This window comes from Ciconia boyciana, chromosome 1 (genome assembly GCF_034638445.1).
Source record: "Ciconia boyciana chromosome 1, ASM3463844v1, whole genome shotgun sequence".
Lineage (NCBI taxonomy): Eukaryota > Metazoa > Chordata > Aves > Ciconiiformes > Ciconiidae > Ciconia > Ciconia boyciana.
This window is the reverse complement of record NC_132934.1, coordinates 121,677,441-121,695,329: the sequence shown is the minus strand read 5'-3', so window position 1 is coordinate 121,695,329 and position 17,889 is coordinate 121,677,441. Positions and strand designations below refer to the sequence as shown.

The 17,889-nt window shown below is 44.8% G+C and overlaps 1 protein-coding gene across 7 annotated transcripts in view; it reads right to left on the bottom strand.

Moving 5' to 3' along the window:
• The window catches only part of UMODL1 (uromodulin like 1), an 81,159-nt gene that overhangs the window by 11,895 nt on the left and 51,375 nt on the right, over nucleotides 1-17,889 (bottom strand). For all 7 annotated transcript variants that reach the window (XR_012039771.1, XM_072847023.1, XM_072847005.1 and 4 more), the window contains 6 exons: nucleotides 15,668-15,805; nucleotides 14,374-15,114; nucleotides 11,113-11,225; nucleotides 4,215-4,428; nucleotides 2,533-2,670; nucleotides 432-889 (listed from right to left, as the gene is read on the bottom strand). Coding sequence is in view for 6 of the 7 variants with exons in the window: in XM_072847023.1 (XP_072703124.1) it covers nucleotides 432-889; nucleotides 2,533-2,670; nucleotides 4,215-4,428; nucleotides 11,113-11,225; nucleotides 14,374-15,114; nucleotides 15,668-15,805 (1,802 nt within the window). In the remaining variant the exon portion in view is untranslated. The remainder of the gene's footprint in view (nucleotides 1-431; nucleotides 890-2,532; nucleotides 2,671-4,214; nucleotides 4,429-11,112; nucleotides 11,226-14,373; nucleotides 15,115-15,667; nucleotides 15,806-17,889) is intronic.

Genomic DNA, 17,889 nt, shown 5'->3' with positions numbered 1-17,889 from the left:
GGTTTGGGATCCAACAGCGATGGGATAGCCACTGCTTTTTGTCCCCATTACTGGTAGCAATTGGGGTATTTGTCTAAATATGATAATGAAATTGCTTTTAAGAAAAGAGAAGCTTCTGACAGCTGCAGGGGGAACCCAGAGAGACACGGGAGGTGACTCTCAGTTTGGAGAAGCCCTTGAGTTTTGCTGCCTGATCCCAAAGATTCCCCTCCTCTTTCTTGCTTGCCCTCCTCCCCAAACAGTGAGGTAACTTTCCACTCACAGGAAGAGGTTTTCTTTCTCCAAATAAATTTCTTTGTCCAACAGTTCAGCAACTAATAGACTGTACTCCTAGCTAAGGATCTGCCATTGCCCTCCTCCTCACCTCACCTCCAAGACCAAAAAAAAAATGCCCTGGGGCTTTTTCACATTCACCAGCTCAGGGGACTTACAGTCTCAACTTCAGTGCCGCAGTCGCTCCAGCCTGCCTGCAGCACAACGTGAGTGCCATTGCTGATGCTCACGTTGCAGCGAGGCTCCCCCAGGTACAGGGAGGTTTCCGGGATAGACTCCTGCTGTAAAAATGTCTTCTGGACAGCAAGGACGATCTTCTCGATTTCACAAAACACTCTCACTGCATCTTTAATGGAAACCTCCTGGACAGGTTTAACAAGGGGGACAGGAGATGCTTGAGGAGAAACGTTGGGAGTTGACACAGGATCCGTGGTGAGAGGAGGCAGCACCGTGCTGGAGAATGCGGTGTCCTCCAGAGCTTTGTGCTCAGCAGTAGAGAAGTCCAAAGAAGCAGGGGAGGAAACATGAGTTGAAGTTTGCAAAGATGTTGCAGGTAAAACTGTGGGGTGTACAGGTTTCTCATCTGTCAGTGTTGCCTCTTGGCTGATAGGAAATGCTGAAGAGTGCCAAAAATAAAGGTACTGTTGTAATTTACAGATTCAAATTGATTTTATAAGGTAAGAGCAAACCCTTAGGAGGAAACTCACAGTTACTGGCAGGAAACTAGCTGCTTTTGTTTTTTTAACCTGTTCTACTTACTGCCAAAGCTGTGGCACTTTTTTAAGAAAGAGCGCAAGAGATAGATAAAGGGCCTGTGAGTAAAGCTGAAGTCCTTCATTTCCTGAGAGCTGCAATAATTAGTGTGCTCATGTGCAACTTATATACAGCTTTTGGAAGATCAGTGCTTGCAAGAGATCCCCAGCTGCAAGTTGCTCAGCAAGTGTTCATATTTTTGTACCTAGTACTGTAGGAAACTGCACACTTCTGGATGTGGGGTATAAACAGGAGCACAGTTTGTTATAAAACCTGGCCCCATTTGTGACCACTTGGTACCCAAAGATATAACCCTGAGCACTTTGGAAAACCCGTTTTGGGGGAAGTGCAGGACAAACCTCATGTAGCAGGCCCACATTGCACATATGTGTCCTGAGAGACAGAGTGGGGAGTTGAACAAATGTGTTGGTAGCAATCTTTAATGGTTTCAGGAAGAAAGCAAGCAGGGGAAAAGGGGAAGCACAGGTTGAGATCAATCTGTGTGTTGAACACCCAACATCCAGCAGTCTCTGGGCTCTTTGCTGGTAGAAACAACCTAAAGTGTTCATCCACCACTGACTTAGAGAACACCAAGATAATAAACTCCATTTTCATTGAAACACAAAGGATGTGTCTCATCGCACAAAAATTCTCTTAGATAATTTTAATGGGTTGTACATACAAATAGCATCTATTTCCCAAGCAACAGATAAAATCTGTACATATATATATATATATATCCTTCTGGAACGCCCCAGCGTTCAGAAATGCCCCAAATTAAAAAGCTGCTGATTTGAACTTAAGAGGAAGAAACAGAAAAGTCTGAGCTCTTTCAGAGCTGTATTTCCCAAAAGCTCATTATCATAATGCTAAATATCTTGGTTAAACAAAACCGAGCAAAGTTTGGTATCAGTTGACAAATCCTTGTGACTTCAGCCAAAGAGTAGCTTATCACTGTGGTTACAAAAATAAATATAAATTACTGAAGAAGTCTAAAATAATTTAGGAGCTTAAAGCCTCATCATATGTCAGCTAACAAATGACTTAAGGAAAGAGAGAAGCTAGATGAATTGACTCATACAAAAAGTAGTTTGTAATACCAACATTTCACCCCTGCTGCCATACAGAGGTCAAACCACATATCCAGTGCTTTCTGTTACCTTCTCTATTATCTCTGCTGTCCCCTCTGCTACTGGTAATGAAAATAACTATCAATCTTGACAATCTTATCTGATTTTGATGGCACATATGAGAAAACAGAATTGTTAAAAGGACCTTACAAAGACAGCATTAAATATTAATATAGTAAACTCTCATGACAGAGTATTACAGTCAGAAATACTTAAAGTCCGCTGCAAGATTTTCCCCTTAGGATCCAGCTGAAAACAATGAACCAAATTAATCCCTGGTAAAATCTCAAGACCTGTGGCATGTGTGACCATGATTCAATAAAGATCAGATCACTAAGCGTTCAGTTAGCCATTAGATAATAAAAATTTTTTTTGCCTTCACATCTTCTTCCAGGCCTTTCTGGATGCACATCAGCAAATCCTTCATTGCAGCTGCACTGGTAAAACCCAAGTGTGTTATGGCACGATGCAGCCGGGGAGCAGTCATCTTCTTCACTTTCGCACTCATCATAATCTGTTGGGTATATTTAAGCAAAAGGCAAAGGTGGAGAGAGTATAAATGAAAATGTGATGGTTCTGAAACTGGAGCACGGTCGTATTATCATGATATCATGGTGGGATTACACCTCTTGTGATGGTGTGATACTCTACTGTACAACTCAGGCAGCTGCTGGGTCTAGAAGACGTGGGGCACTGAAAGCACAGCCTAGAGGGCTAATTGCAAGGCATTGACAAAACCCTCCAGGAGCTGTGCTACCTACCAGGGATGCTCAGCAGATACTCACTGAAATGTAGGCACCCTGCTGCAGAGTTCCTATCCTCCTAAACTGATCAACAGCCCAAGGGGACGCTTCTAACCCCGGGAGCTTCCTCAGCTGCCTCCCCTGTTCCACACTCCTGAGGAGATGGTTAGTAAATACTCAGCATGAGTGAAGCAGGAAGTTTGTGTGCCTGGTCCAAGTTGCCGTCTAGCTGCTTTCTTAATTTTTACCTGGCCAAAATTTTCACTTTTGAAAGGAAACATGCTTTACTTCCCTTTCTCTTCCCAAGGTCTAATTGTAACTGTGCAAATAAGGATGTAACACCACAGGTGGGTCTCAGAAAGCAGCACTAACCACCTGCTCTGTGGGGACCTGTCCCTGAAACAAACCATTTGTTTTAGCACAGGTTCGAAGTGGGCAGGCACTCTACAAAGCACTGCCACGAGATAGTCGTGATCTTACTAATTAACAGGATACATAACTTTCCAGATTCACAGCTGTAAGGGTTAACAGGCAAAGAGAATGTACAGGGCAGACCATATACATGCTTCTGAAGTCATTTTGCATGAGAGTCTAATTGACAGCTTATAACAATATTCTTTGGACAAACGTATCATGTTAAGGATATAGAATTTGCTATTTTTTCCAGAGATGACAGGTCAACTTGTGAAACAGAATTCAACAGCAGTTAGTCAGGAGACTAGTTTTTCCTGTAAATGACTTAAATTACATATAAAGGAAAAGAAGTTGTACAAACAGATATTGTGCTGGTTTTGGTGAAGCGTGGACTTTCATCTGAACTCCCGACCACAGGTGTATGAGGAAAACACATACTCCCAGTGCAGAAGAATTCATGTGTTCATTTATTTGTTTCTTGAGGTTTCCATCACATGCAAAATTATCCATGCAAAGCAAAGGGTAATGTATTTCAAAATTATTTTAAACAGAGCTAGTTATGTCTGTGTACAGGGTTTCCACTAGTAGTTTATAAAACCCTCAATTTGTGACCACTGTTTCTAACATCTCCATATCTTCTCTAAAAAATTAATTCTAGCTATAGACAAAAAGACCAGTTGGTTTTGTCCTTTTGGATCAGGAGTACCTCACTTCTTATTTCATCTTTTGATGTTCTCTGGAAAAGCTTATTGGATGGATAAGCAGGAGCAATGTAAGGAGAGAGAATGGCTTTTCATCCACCTGTTTTACAGATACTTTCACCTCAAAAAATACAGATTAACAATAGGCTTTATCATCTTTCTAGTTCTGAAGAACTACTAGGATACAAACTGCTCCTTACCGTTTATCAAGAGATTGCTCTTGTCAACTGTGAAATAGGAGCTGTGTTCAAAGGCATCACGAAAAGTGGTGATGATGTAGTAGATATCCACATCTTCTGCAATCAGTAAATTGAAACTTACCACTGTGCTCCCATTAGTAATACCCGTTATCAACACTTTAATCAGGCCAGCATCCACCTGCTGAAGAACCTCAAGGGGCAGAGATTTATGTACCTGGAATAAAAACAAAATGCATGTGGAGATGGACAGATAGAAGCAATTACATTTTGGGCTCTGTACACTGCCCAGAAGAGAGCATTATGCATAACAGTTGTGCTTCATACTCTGGAGGGAAGCAGCAGAAAATTGACCTTTTGCTTTATAACGTTTCCACTCTACAGCAGCTGAAGGATATTGTATGTATTTAACCATGAATCTTAAACAAGATAAGCAATTAAGATACTTCATCTGTCATTTGGCACAGGTTCTTGCCTCTGGTAACGGCAAGGGAGGGAGGAGACTGCAGGGAAGCTCCCATGTTCTGCCTCTCAAAACGCCCCCAGGGAGAGCGGGCAACCCAATACGAAGAGGAGCTGCCAATGGAAGTGGAGAGGCCCCCTGACACTCCACGCTGGAGGCTCCCTTAGCTCAGGTATGTTACAGCTTAGCGCAGACCACCCTCAAGCCTTTCTTCACAGGTCTCACCAAGCCTTTCTCACCAGAGCCAAACAAATAAGCAAAATTCTCCTGCTTATCACTGAGCGTTAACTTCCCTCTTTTTAAATGCCCGGACCAAGGTAAAGAAAACAGAAGGGTGTTTCATGCCATCAGCACTGCCACACAACTCAACCTCCCATCAAGTCAGTCCTGGATTTGATCTCAGAAATATTTCATTAAAGTCTTCCCTGAGGAATATCACATTATTTCTGCAGATTCTGACTGTCATTGGGGCACGCAGCCCCTACTCACGGTCCTCCCCAAGAGTCCAAGAGCAGGGCTAGGAGATGGCTCTGCACTGTTTTGAACAGGAGCTGTCACCCTCAAAGTATTGCAGCACCAAATCACAGCTGAACTTAGGGCAGTCTAGAGAAATCAATAAAATAAACGTTCATGGTCCGTACACAGTGACCTTGGAATTCAATAGTGGACTAAGAAAGAAAATGCCACCTTTTTCAAAGCACACTGAGCCTTATTCACGATAGCCCCCAAAGCAGCCTCCTTTACCACCGCTGAAGAGCAGGATGGTCTGCTTTCTGTGGGATGGGAAAACACAATGCTGTGTGAAACTTTGCATCAGCTGGGCTGCCCAGCCTCTCCGCCATCCAGCTCAGATGGAAAAACCAACTCCCCTCAAAGAGATAAACAGACTGGAGCTGCATGTTCAACCTCTTCCCTCTCTACCCTCCAAGGCTGGGTGGTACCTCCAGAGGGCCGCTGCCTGTGGGAACATCTCCTTCTCCTCCCACAGGAGGGCAGTCCATGGGGCAGGGCACCCGGGCATACACAGGAGCCCAAGGGGACGTACAACAGCTTTTGCATTTCCAGCACCGTTCCCCTTCATCTCCAGGCCCAGCACCAGCCACAGGAGAAGCAAACACAGGTCAGATGGCATCATCTCACCTGGGGACCAACCCCCAACAAGACACAAGGCTAATATTAATTCAGCTTTAAAGAACATGTTGAGAAAACATTACATACAGAACTACAGACCTAGTTCTGAGAAACTCAGCACAAAGAGAAACTGGTAAACATCCACAAGTGCTCCCCTCAGACCTTTTCCTCTAGTTGCCTGGACAAGGGGCCCGATAAGACTGTGCTGGACTCCCTGCATGTCCCAAGGGAAAGCAAGGTGTGCACACACACACACACACAGGTTTGCATGCCAGGTCTTGCCCCAGCATCTAAGTACAATGCAGGCAGAGCGCATATCTGAAGACTAGATGCCAGGGTTAGCACAGGCTGTGTGAGCCCATCCATCAACGTCCTGAATTTTCCCATTACAGTTGTGTATTTTCTTCTCTCCCTTTCTCCAGGAGATGCTGACAGATCCTCTGTGTTTCTTAGTATCTTTCACCTATGCCTGGGAAGTCTTTTTAAATTCTTCCACACAAATAAAAAGTGCAGCAACAAAAAGTGTGGGACATAACTTTCAAGCCTGCATCAGGCAGTTAGTAAAGGCTGTTCTGAGCTATTGGTATTAAAATTGCACTTAGAAACTGCCACCAAAAGTGCAACAGGAGACTGTCCATGGTAAGAGAGCAGCTCCCAGCAGCACACAAAGGACAAATCCCATGCCATCCCTGTCAACCCTCCTGAGCCTGGGATACACACAGCTTCCTTCTACATAGCAGCCACTAGCTTCAGTGCAGGAGACAGAGAGATGGAAACAGCCACAGAAACACCTACATTTTTGTAATTTCTCAGCATACGTGCTCTTTGCCCTCACCCTCCCGTGGCTATCAGGCTCCCAGGAGATGCCAGCAGAGAGGAAGGCACAGAGCAGCAGAGCAACCGCACTGTAAGGGCCGGACAAGCAGCACTTGGCCCAGGTGAGAGCTGGCACATCGCTGCCCTGCGCAGGAGAGTCGCACCTCTTTCCCAGCACCTTGCTCTGGGCCCTCTCTTTAGGGTACATCGCTCACTTCCTTCCCTAGCTCACCTTTCCAGAGAATTAAGGGGGCAGGCAGGGGCTACGTTGCGGTCACCTCCAACCCCTTCTTCCTCTACGCATCTCCTGCAGGAAATATCTGGAGCAGCAGGGCTGGATTTCAGCCATGAGTTTAAGGCAGAGCTCATGTCAGCAGTGTAATGCTCAGGGGTGCAGGCAGTGACTCCTACCAGGGAGAGCCCAGGGAAGAGGCAAGGCAAGGGTCAGCGGTGGGAGCCGATGGGAGAAGCAGCCTCATTTCTCTTGCACCCACGCACAGAGCTCATGCATTTTGTGCTGGATTCTCCCAGGTGACCACAGCTCTTGGCACCTATGTGCCAAGTCTGACCTTCCTGCCCGCTGTGTGTCATCCAGTCCCTACTTACTTGCCTGCTATGTATTATCCAGCCCTGCAGATGGCCCCAGATTTTGCAGGCATGCTGCAGCCCTTTTCTGAGGCGCCAGAGCTGATGTGTGTTGCATGCACTTGGTGGCAAGGTAACATTGCACACGGCAAACCCCCTGCATTCACCTGGAAAGGGCTCCCACGCATCTGCAAGTCCCACACAGCAAACCTTGCAGTGCCCCACGGGGCACGCAGGCAGAGCCGGGAGGATGGAAAGAGCTAACTTCCCCACAAAAGCCTGGGCAGACCGTAGGCTGTCCTCGTCAGCCCCAAAATCTCCCGTTTCACCAAGCCAGGGGGCTCTTGGGCCCCTTCTCCCCTCTCTTTCTGCTGTTTCACAAGCGTGTACTGAAAAGTTGGAGGTCAGCCCTAAGTTTTCATCTTTCATAGTTTTTGTCTGAACTTCTGGACATTAAATACACACACCTGTGACACCCTCTTAGCCCATCCCCGATTTCACCAGCATTCCCTTCTCATCTGTCTCCCGAAGATTTTATTTTATCAGTGCTTCTTTTTACCTAAGGCTTGGGAAATTTTTTTTGCCTGTTTTTCTTTGTTTGTTTGTTTTGTTTCTGTCCTTATTCATATTTTTCCTCATAAAGCAGGACTCAGAGCTTGAAAAGTGGCAGGGGGACATCCCTGTATATGTATTTAGCCACTAGGTGACACTACAAAACCCTTTATCCAGAAGGCTACATGATTTCACAACAGGTACCACACCCCAGGTTATGGAAATAATGGTTGATTATTTCAATAATTATTTCAATGAAGTGGGGCTAGAAAAAAAAGGAAAAGAAAGAGTGAACTTTTTAGAAGGAAATATTCAATATATAATACCCTTGAGTATGAGGTTTTCTTACTAGACATATAAATTATCGTGGGATCCATCATTGTATCTACGATTTCTGTAGCACACAAAGGAAACACTAGCAATGCCAGACCAGGAGAAATTGGTATGCCAGAAGAAGAGCCACAAGGAAGGGAGACAACATGAGCACAGTTAACACCAGCATCGAGGGAAGGGAATGTCCCTTACTCAGGCAAAAAACCAGGAGGCAGATAAAGTCCAAGTTCAGGGCCAGATGGAAGCCACACTAAAACCGATTTAAGGGGATGGGCAAGGCCAATAGGTTTTTTGAGCAAAAGGAAAGTGGCAGGCTCAAGCAGCCAAGCTCACCCCATGGGTGGCTGTGGCGTGTTTGGTGGGTTTTCTGGGACCACCCATCCATAGGTCCCAGGCAAAATGTCAGCAGCTCATTGAAGCTATTGTGGGTACCTGCACAGGCACCTGCATGGCCAGCAGAGCAGGGAACGTCCTGGCAGTCTGGAAACTGGAAATAAGTAAAATGTACATCAATTTGAACAGAACCCTGCATGAAGCCTGTTTTTTCACTAAAAGGGAAAAAAAACCCTCCCCACTGTCTGTGCTTTGGCTGTACCTTCAGAGAGAAGGTACTAGAGCACACATCTGCCCAGCCACAAGCACCAGCAGCTTTAAGGATGTCCCAAACTGGGGATGAACTCAAATTAACAGAAGGGGTGAAATTACACAGGAATAATGAAACTGCCTTAATCCCTGTATCAACACTCATTCCACATTCCAATAGCTTTAACTGCAATCAGTTTAAGTGCATTAAGCTACATCAAACAAGGCTATGTCACTTCCAAATGAGGGGGTCACCTTGATAAGGCAATAGCATTTATTACTTTCACACTTTTTGTCAATCAGTTAGGTTTAAGACACCCAAATTCAAAACCTTTTCCACTCAGGAATTCAATGCACCTTAGCAAATGCATTTTCAATTCAAACCTTGTGTTTTCCTGATTCATTTTCTCGAGGACAAGCCCTAGCTGCCATGATATTCTTATCGGCTGTTGCAACAGACAGGCTGAGCAAAACCCAAGAAGACCAAAATACTCTCTCGCCCTTAGCTGTGTTGTTTTTCAGTTGCATTGCAAGGAGGATGGTGAAACTAGCCTGGACAATGACAGTGCAAGTTGTCACATCAAGTTTTTACCTCATTCTCATCTACACATTATTTAAAGGATGGTATTTCCATTTGCTGTGCTGCCAATTTAACCACATAGCACTTAAGTGCTGGGGCAGCTCTACGCTAAAGAACATTATACACATTAGGATTTATAAATCCTCTGAATGGTACATGGTGACTCCAAAGAGGTTTAAAAAAAAATCTCTGGCAAAGTTTATTTAACTGGAACCTGATAGTGCTTTTAAAGCCCATGAAACTTTCCTCGCTTAATTTAAAGGATTGATTTCTGGCCCTTATAACCTGAAAAGAAAATATGCAGATCTTTTTGTTTTCCTAAACTCCCTTATCTTCGGCATCTAGAAACTCAACGTTTGTAATAAAACACTTGCAACATATTTTGCCGTGTACAGTAGCTATGATACTATAGCCTATATACAGTGGTTTAGAGATAGTTGGAATCAATGCTAACACATCTCGCCAGCTGATCCACAAAACCAGTCCACTGGAAAAGGGAGTTAGTTCCTTACAATCACAAGGGATCATTTCCTGCCTGAAACTTTGAGAACTGGGTAAAACTGACACAAAAACTTACTTTAGTTCCTTTATGTAATCATTTTACAAATTTTCCAAATATCTTTGTATTGGTGATTTTCTGGATTAAGGTATCTGACTGAATAGCCCATGAAGAAAATATATTCATTTTAGTCCAGTTTAATACTATGCTATTCCAAAAGAGCCTCGGGCAGAGAGTGATGCTGAATGAGAGTGAGGTCAGTGGAGAATTGTTCCCTTTTCACTTTGCTAATCACGTCCCTCTCACTTTGCGACTGTTTTTCTGATGTGACAGCTTGGGGCTGAAGCAACTCTGAGAAAGCTGTGCTCCGCTAACACATCCAGAAAGGTGCAAACCAGTAATGACCAGCGGGAAACCTATTTGATATCCAAGAAAACATCATGCACAGCTAAACGGATCACGTTTTTTCCCTCCTTGCAGTCATCTCTAACGCCACGCTGGCCTGACCTCTGCCCGAACACACGCCACTGTCAGCACACCCGCTGCGGACAGCTGTACTTCAGTGACAGGTTGTAATTCTGTACACAGGGAGAGTCTGGGGAGGCTTCTGCAGGATTTGAAAATTCATACGATTGTCAGAGATGGATTTATCGCCACAGTTATCAAGGCCTCTAAAAACACAGACAGTTAAGGGGAGACAGGAAAGGCAATAAAAGCAGCCCCGCATAACCAGTGGTTTTCCAAGCACAGGTGTGTTTGAGTAAACACCAGCAGGAGCAAACTTCTGATAAATTCACTAAGAAATTAGGAGAGTAATACTGTCAAAGGCAATGCCTGCGAATTACGAGAGCATTAAAGGCGCAGCTGATACCACAGTGTGCTTTGATAGCCTGCACTCTAATTAGAAGTGAGGGCAGAGATGACTTACCAAGAAACCACTCCCTTTCCAGATACGGGGCTACAAAAACAAGGATGATTGTAAGAAATGTCAGCCTTAAGGTACTATGACAAAGGGTAATAACAATCATATGGTTCATTAATATACCACTGTGCAGGGCAAGGATATCAGAGCACTTTGCAAGTATCCATTAACTTTTCACCACATCCCTGGAGGAAATCGATAAGCCAGTATAAGTGGGTATGAGAAGCAGTGGAAATGGAGGCACCAGAGAATCCCCAGATCCTGATCTCACTCTAAAACATGGCTGCACACTCATCCTGCAATCTCAGACAGTCAGGGGGACTCAGACTTCACAGGTGTGTCAAGGGATACACGTGGCATACAGCCTTCATGGGAAAAAGATCGTACACATGGTTTCATTGAGACTGGTAACAGGTCACGTCCTTCTTAGCCACTTACTTCATCAACAAAGAGCTGTGCAAAGGTTTGGTATTCCTCACTGCTTGTATTGCTAAAGCCGGGAGAGTATTTCACATTTGTTATCCGTACCATGCCGCTAAGTTTCTGGACAGCTGCAAAGTAAGAAAAAGACAATTTAAATACTTGTTACATGGACTGTACTCCATGGACAAGTGTGGCCCATCACTGGCATGCCTGGCCAGATGGGGTATGCATCAACTCGTAACAGCAGAAGGTCAGCCCTCCAAAACATAGCCAAAAATCCAAATGTCTAAACATAAGCATCCAGCACCTTAGTCTGCCCTCTCTGGCCCCTGAATGCCTCTCAAGAAGGGCACAAACCTCCTGTAGGTCTTATATCTGCCAGCTCTGTCTTAGATGCTCTGGGGCATCTGAAATGTTGCTCTATGGCTATGTTCAGGTACCTGAATTGCTCTCCTAGACTCAGCTAGCTGTTCCAGCTCCCTCTACATGCAACGGGGTGACACCAGTCCTTCCAGAGGGCAAATCATTCCACCACCAAGGTCCTCCCTCCAGCCTCAGAGGAAGGCTAGACCACTGCCTGAGATTAGACATCTATGTCTTAGGCAGCTATTGTACGATGAGATGAATCCCAACAGGGTGTACGCCTCCTCCCTGAAGCTGTACCTGCTGAATCACATTAAGGCAGTCTCAAATGTTTTAGGTCATTTTTCTCTATCACTGGTTTTGGCATTGTTACTACAAACACTGAAGGTGATCACAAGCAGGAGAGAAAGGGCTTCTCAAGACATGATTCATAGCCCTAGCATCCCTTCAGTGGCTAGCCAGGCAAGCTGACTGCCATCACCCAATACCGTGACCATTGCCAGCCAACTGTCGTCACACTGCCTTCCAGCTGCTAACAGATTATCACTCCTAGCATACCAAGATCTAACGTTTCAATGTTTTATATGAATTTAGGATAGTCTTCACCAAAGACGTCAAGAACTCTATCATCTGGCTAAGGATTCAGTTTAAAATTGTTTCTGAATTAAGTTATCAGTCTTTACTTTCTGGTGTACCAGCTTGCTTTCCTCCCTACACACATGTGTCCTGATTTCAACAGTACATAAGGCACCAGGTTCCAGCTCTGAGACTGTCAGACTCCTATATGGAGTTTTAGTCTCCCATATTAGCTGCTTTTTCTGAAGCAGCAAGCAGAAAAGCAGGGCTCTGCATATACTCTGTGGATCACGTTACATCAAAGTTGGTTCTAGTCACATTGGGGACAATAATCCTTTGAGCTGGGACAGGTACTAGAAGAAAAGAAATAGTCATCAAGTAAAGCTTTGCAGGGGACAGGAGAAAGTCATGCCTGCTTAAAGCAAGCCACTGAAGCAGGCTTCCTTTATCCCAGCATACTTGTGATCCCAAAGGAACCCTCACCACCACCGGTCAGATCAAAGGATTTGGGCTTGCTTTTTGCTATGGCTTGTCCTGTCACGTGAACATAGCTATTTAGGAGATAAACCACATTCAGTTATCTGATGGTGAGAAGGGAAAATGTTCTGAACAATTTTTGAATGACAAAAAAAAAATCAGTATTTAAAGACAAGACAGACTACGAAGAGTTGGCTGAGGTTGACCCTCCGGGTCAGAGATGTTGCCACAAGTAGGAGCTCTGTATTAAACTTCACCAAACATGGATTTTTGCCCTCTGAATTTTCTGCCCCGGGCTAGTGAGATGCCACTATGGTGGCTCTTCCTCTTGTTCCCCAGGCATAATCCCTTCATAAGCTTCTTTCCCAGCAAAGGCACTTGGCTGAATACTTGATTCATCAGGAAAAGAAAACAAGTTTTTATAAACCGAACTTGTTTGCGTAGAATTCTTCAATTTGTTTTCCAGCTGGAAGAAAATGACCTTTGGTTTTTTGTCAGTTAAAATTAGCTATTTTTATATTTTTAAAAAAATGAACATTTTTTGTTTTCATTTAAAAGGAAAAAAACCCACTACATTTTTTTACTCTTCCCTACATTGAAAGGGGGCAGGGGAAACACAAAGCAAAGCAGAAAATGGAGCTTTTCAATTCAGGTCAACATGTTGTTTGGTCCAAAATTATTTTTTTCCTCCTTTTGGCCACTGAGGTCCCAAATGAGTTATTTGCCCAGCTCTGTTCCCAGGTCTCACCCATGCCAGGCAGAGTGAAGGATACAACCTGAAGAAGAGAGAAGACAAAAGCTGAATGGGGACATCAGCACGGCTGCCCAGAGCTTAGCAGGACTGGAGAAGTGGACACTGTGGTGATCAGGACTGGTGGTACAGGAGAGGCTGGAGAAGCAGCAGAGCTAGCCTTACGTGGCTGAAAAAGAGGTTTTCCAGGGAGAAAGGAATAAGGGAGAACCAGAAGTGGGGCTGGATGAGTGGAGACCCCAGGAACAGGAGATCAGAGTGCAGGGGAAGAGAAAGGAGCAGAGGGGAGTGCGGTTTGGGATCGGAGAGACGTGGAGGGCATGAGAGGCAGAATAAAGATAAGCAGAAACAAAACTGAAATAGGTATCACTTACTAACACACTAAATAAAAAATACCTTTAGTGATGGGAAGAGACAGCAGCATTCCTATCCCAAACAAAACCGTAATTTAAAGGCCAGATCTGACTCTAACCTTGAAATATGATTCAGCTCCAATCAACAGAAAAATCCCCTAATTAGCTGCAATACGTCTGCCCAAACCCAAACAGATGAAGCCCTCCCCGCCAGCCTAGTTACTCTCAATTACAGCTCTTGAAAAAGTGGCTCACAGGTTTCCACGCAGCTCCTGCCCCACAGGGCATTTGCGGGGCTCTGCCTGATCCATCCTCCGCTGAGAGGAGTAGGAAAGCAGGTCATTTGCCTTCCCGGGTCTCTAAGGTAACTCTATAGGCGGCTGCTGCTGCAGTACCCTGGTGCCAGAGCATGCAGGAGAAACCAAGATGTGTGGCAAAAGGACAAGCAGCATATGTTTCGATGAGCCACGCTCAGTGCACTGTAAGATTTGCTTCATCTGCTTTGAGATGAAGAAATGTAACACCGATAAAACTAACTGCCAAATTACCAGAAAGAGAAATTATTTTGACATGCTGATTTAGAAAAAAGTGCCAATTCCTGCAAGAAAATAATTTTGACGTAGACAAACTAGTTTCAGATGCCTTCATCCCAGGCCACTGATTCCAATTGTGCATCTTTCTGGACTCTGAGTGAGGCTTTGCTTCTCACGCAGATGAACTACCACACGTGCAGACCCCTGCCAGACGCATACTCACTGCGGTGCATGGCTGGGCCTGCCGTCGGGCTGGGAGCTGGAGAGGCGCCTGGCAGAGCTGGTGATCCCGGGGCGCCAGCGTATTTCTCGGACCAAGAGCTGTTCTCTCTTCCCATCTCTACATGTGCTCCGAGAGTGGCGTTGAGGGTGGGAGTGCCAGCATCCCCTGCGGCCAGCAAAGCTGTACCAGGACCAGCTTGAGAGTTGGCTTGAGGCACACCAGAAGCTGTGTGACTTCTAGTGGTAGCAAAGGACGTTTGATTTGGAAACACCAGCAACGGTGAACTGAGTTGCTCTTGCCCAGCAGTGCCTGTGGGTGCATTTGTGAGAGCAGCCGCTCGCTGCGATGCACTGGGGGAAGCCTCTGCCACAGAGCTTCGCTGCGACAGACTCACGGCCGCTCGCCGCTCTGTGCTCACGGCCAGTTCCTTGCTGGCTGCAACCCCCGTGGCCGTGGGGCTGCTGTCCCTGCCGAAGCCCATCTGTGGTGCCAGGCCTTTTCTCCAAGGGGCTGGAGGAGCGCTGGTGGGAGAATGACCGTGGGGCACTTTGTCACCCAGGGGCAGTGCAGCAGGGAGGTGTACAGTGGTGCTCATCTTGGAGCCTATAGCAGCCACTGTCTCGGTGGTGGCAGGGGAAGCAGGGGCTGCAGGGGCTGCAGGGCTTCCTTCTTCAGGAGCAAACTCTGTGCTGTTTGTTACCTCAGGAGCCGTTGTTTCAGTGAGAGGGTCCACAATCTCACCTGCAAAACAGAAAACGCACATTGAAATGGGACCTCAAACTGGATGAGGAGGCACCAGGGTCTGACCTGAAAATGGGGCTGAGACCACTCAGCCACGCTTAATAGCATTACAGAAACAGGTCTTGGATATTTCATTAACACATTGTAATATAGGTGATTTTTTTTGTATTGGATCTGGTTTGTGCCTACACAAAGAAGCAGACTTGATTCCTGGGTCTCCTCTTCTGGTTGGGAGGGCATGGATCATTACAGTGGGAGGAAATTAGCCACAGACATACCAAACGAGGAAAAAGTATGTGTCTTGTTTCTCAGCAGTCAGTCATTAGGCTAATCAAGAAGGATCTCAGAGAGATTTAATCTGAAGACACATATAAGGTTCACCTTCATGTTCAGAGACAGATCATGTATAGTCCTTCAGACAGATACTGCAAAGGTATATCTATATACACATTGTATGATATATAAACAGTTGCAATAAAAGCAGAGGTAGACAAACACCACTTATTCCAACCTTTCATGGTGAAGAGAAACTACATGCCAGTCTTTTGCTCACCCTCACAGTTTCTTCCAGGTCGGGATGGATTGGTATCCATGGTTGTCTTGCATCTGCACAGGTACGAGCCCATCAAATTGATACACTGTGCAAGCACAGAGCAGTCGTTCTCGGTGTGAGAAGCACATTCATCCCAGTCTGTAAGACCAAAACCAGAACGTTGGTCAGACAGCCTCCATTCTGGCTGCATTAAGCTAGAAATAACCATAAAGCAGTCCTTTCTTCAGTTTTTGAATTTATGAATGTGGTCTTCCTTTTTTGTCATTTACCTGATAGCCAAGCTCTGAGTGATGCAGAACACTATCTGTGTTGTTATTCTCTCACATAAAAATCAACCTTTGTCCTTGTACTCTGAAAAATATTTTCTCCAGGTAAAGGCTTTCTTAATAATTTTTTTAGAAGTAAACATTAATTTGAAGTGAAAAAAATATTGTAGGTTTGTACTATAGCTATATCAAAAGCATACATTATACCAAGTTCTGCGTACAGGACCTCCAGATACACCAGGTAATGAATAGATCTGTTACCACTAGCTACCAGTAGATAGAATATTAAATAGAGACTTAATCCAAATAATTTTCTGCTTCAAATAAAAGGTAAATGCAAGTAACTCCCACAAGAAGCACTCTTCAGTTCTTAACAGAGGAAGTGCTGAGGGTAAAAACTCTTTTCTAAAAAGATCTCTTCTCAAAAGCAATACTGTAGAACTGTGACCCTCTTTCTGGTAGTCTCAGAAAAGAGATCCTGGTTCATCAGTGCATTAATATGCTCTAAGAGTGCTCCTTATGTCTAATTTCAGCTGCTCTGAATCAGTTAGAGATGCTTCTTTCATGGAGTTAAAGACCTATATTATTGCCGAGTCTCTTCACTCTTGAGGGATTTAGATCTGGAACCTTATATTACCATTCACACCCTGTTCCAGCAAACTTGCAAAGGCCAGGTTAATGCTTTGGGCATGAATAATTTCAGTGAATCCCATGTGCACTCCCTTGTGTATACACCTTCACTGCCTCAGGGCCGTAAGTGAGGGAGAACAGAAAACCAGACTGGAAACTGTGCCTTGGGACAAATAATTCTGATCAGAGGCTAGAAAATTGTTTTGAACAATGCATTATCGTAAGTGCTTGTTCTGCAAACATGCAGAGATTAATCACCATGATTATTTCTCCAAAACAAAGGAAATTCCCATTCTAGAAACAGAAAGTGCAGAGCAGATGTCTGTATGCACGTACATCCGTTCATCTTTCTGCTTGCAGACAGCCTTCCCCTTTTACTTCATTCCCGCTAATATTTCAATTCTTTCTCCTTTCTTCCTCATTAGATAATTGTTGTATCCATGATTGTTTCCATTAGACAATTTCATGCGCCTATGGCCAGCATCTGCCTATTGCGTTACCGCCTAAGCCACTTAGAGGGAATGCAGAAGTATGCAGGATTGACTAAAGCACCAGTAACAAAAGTGCTCTCATTAATGCCTTACCATGCTATGAGGTAATTGTGGCTCTTGATGGCTTCAAACACAATCTGAGAGATGCTCCCGTGCTAACTGCCAAATAACTTACGTTCACTGGCTCCATTGTCTCTGAGGGTTTCCTTTCTCATCATTTAGCATGGCTTTTTAAGCAAATTCCTTCACCTCTGATGGCCACATTCAATCACGCATCAGGCCAAAACACTTATGTTCTCTTCTCAGTGCTCACTGGCACTAGTATGTCACTCATGCACATACATGCACACACACACTGCACTTTTTTCCTCTATAACCATTACATCTCAGCCAAGGTGTGCTCTGTGCTCTCTTTCTGCACTCTTTGCATCTCTCTGACCTTTCACTTTTGGCAAGTGCCTTCCCCACACACACACCTCAACCAACAGTCCTACTCCAAGCATTATAAAAAAACTACCTTTGTGTTTGCTCTTATTACCTGTTATACCTGTAAGAGGTATATGCAATGGGTAAAAATCTGTGAAATTCCTTGCCTAATGATGCTGCAGGTGCTAAAGGTTTGCATGACTTCATGGGGAACCCATGGAGGAGAAACCCAAAGACATCACTTTGGATTCAGGGAGTCCTGGAGCTGAAAATAGTTGGTGGCTAAGAGAGTTTTAGTGAGAGGCGTCATCTACACTTGCCATATTCTTACACTTCTCCAGGAACTGGCTCCTGGCTGCTACTGAGGATGTGATATTGTGCTAGATGGATCTTGGACCAGACTCAGTAC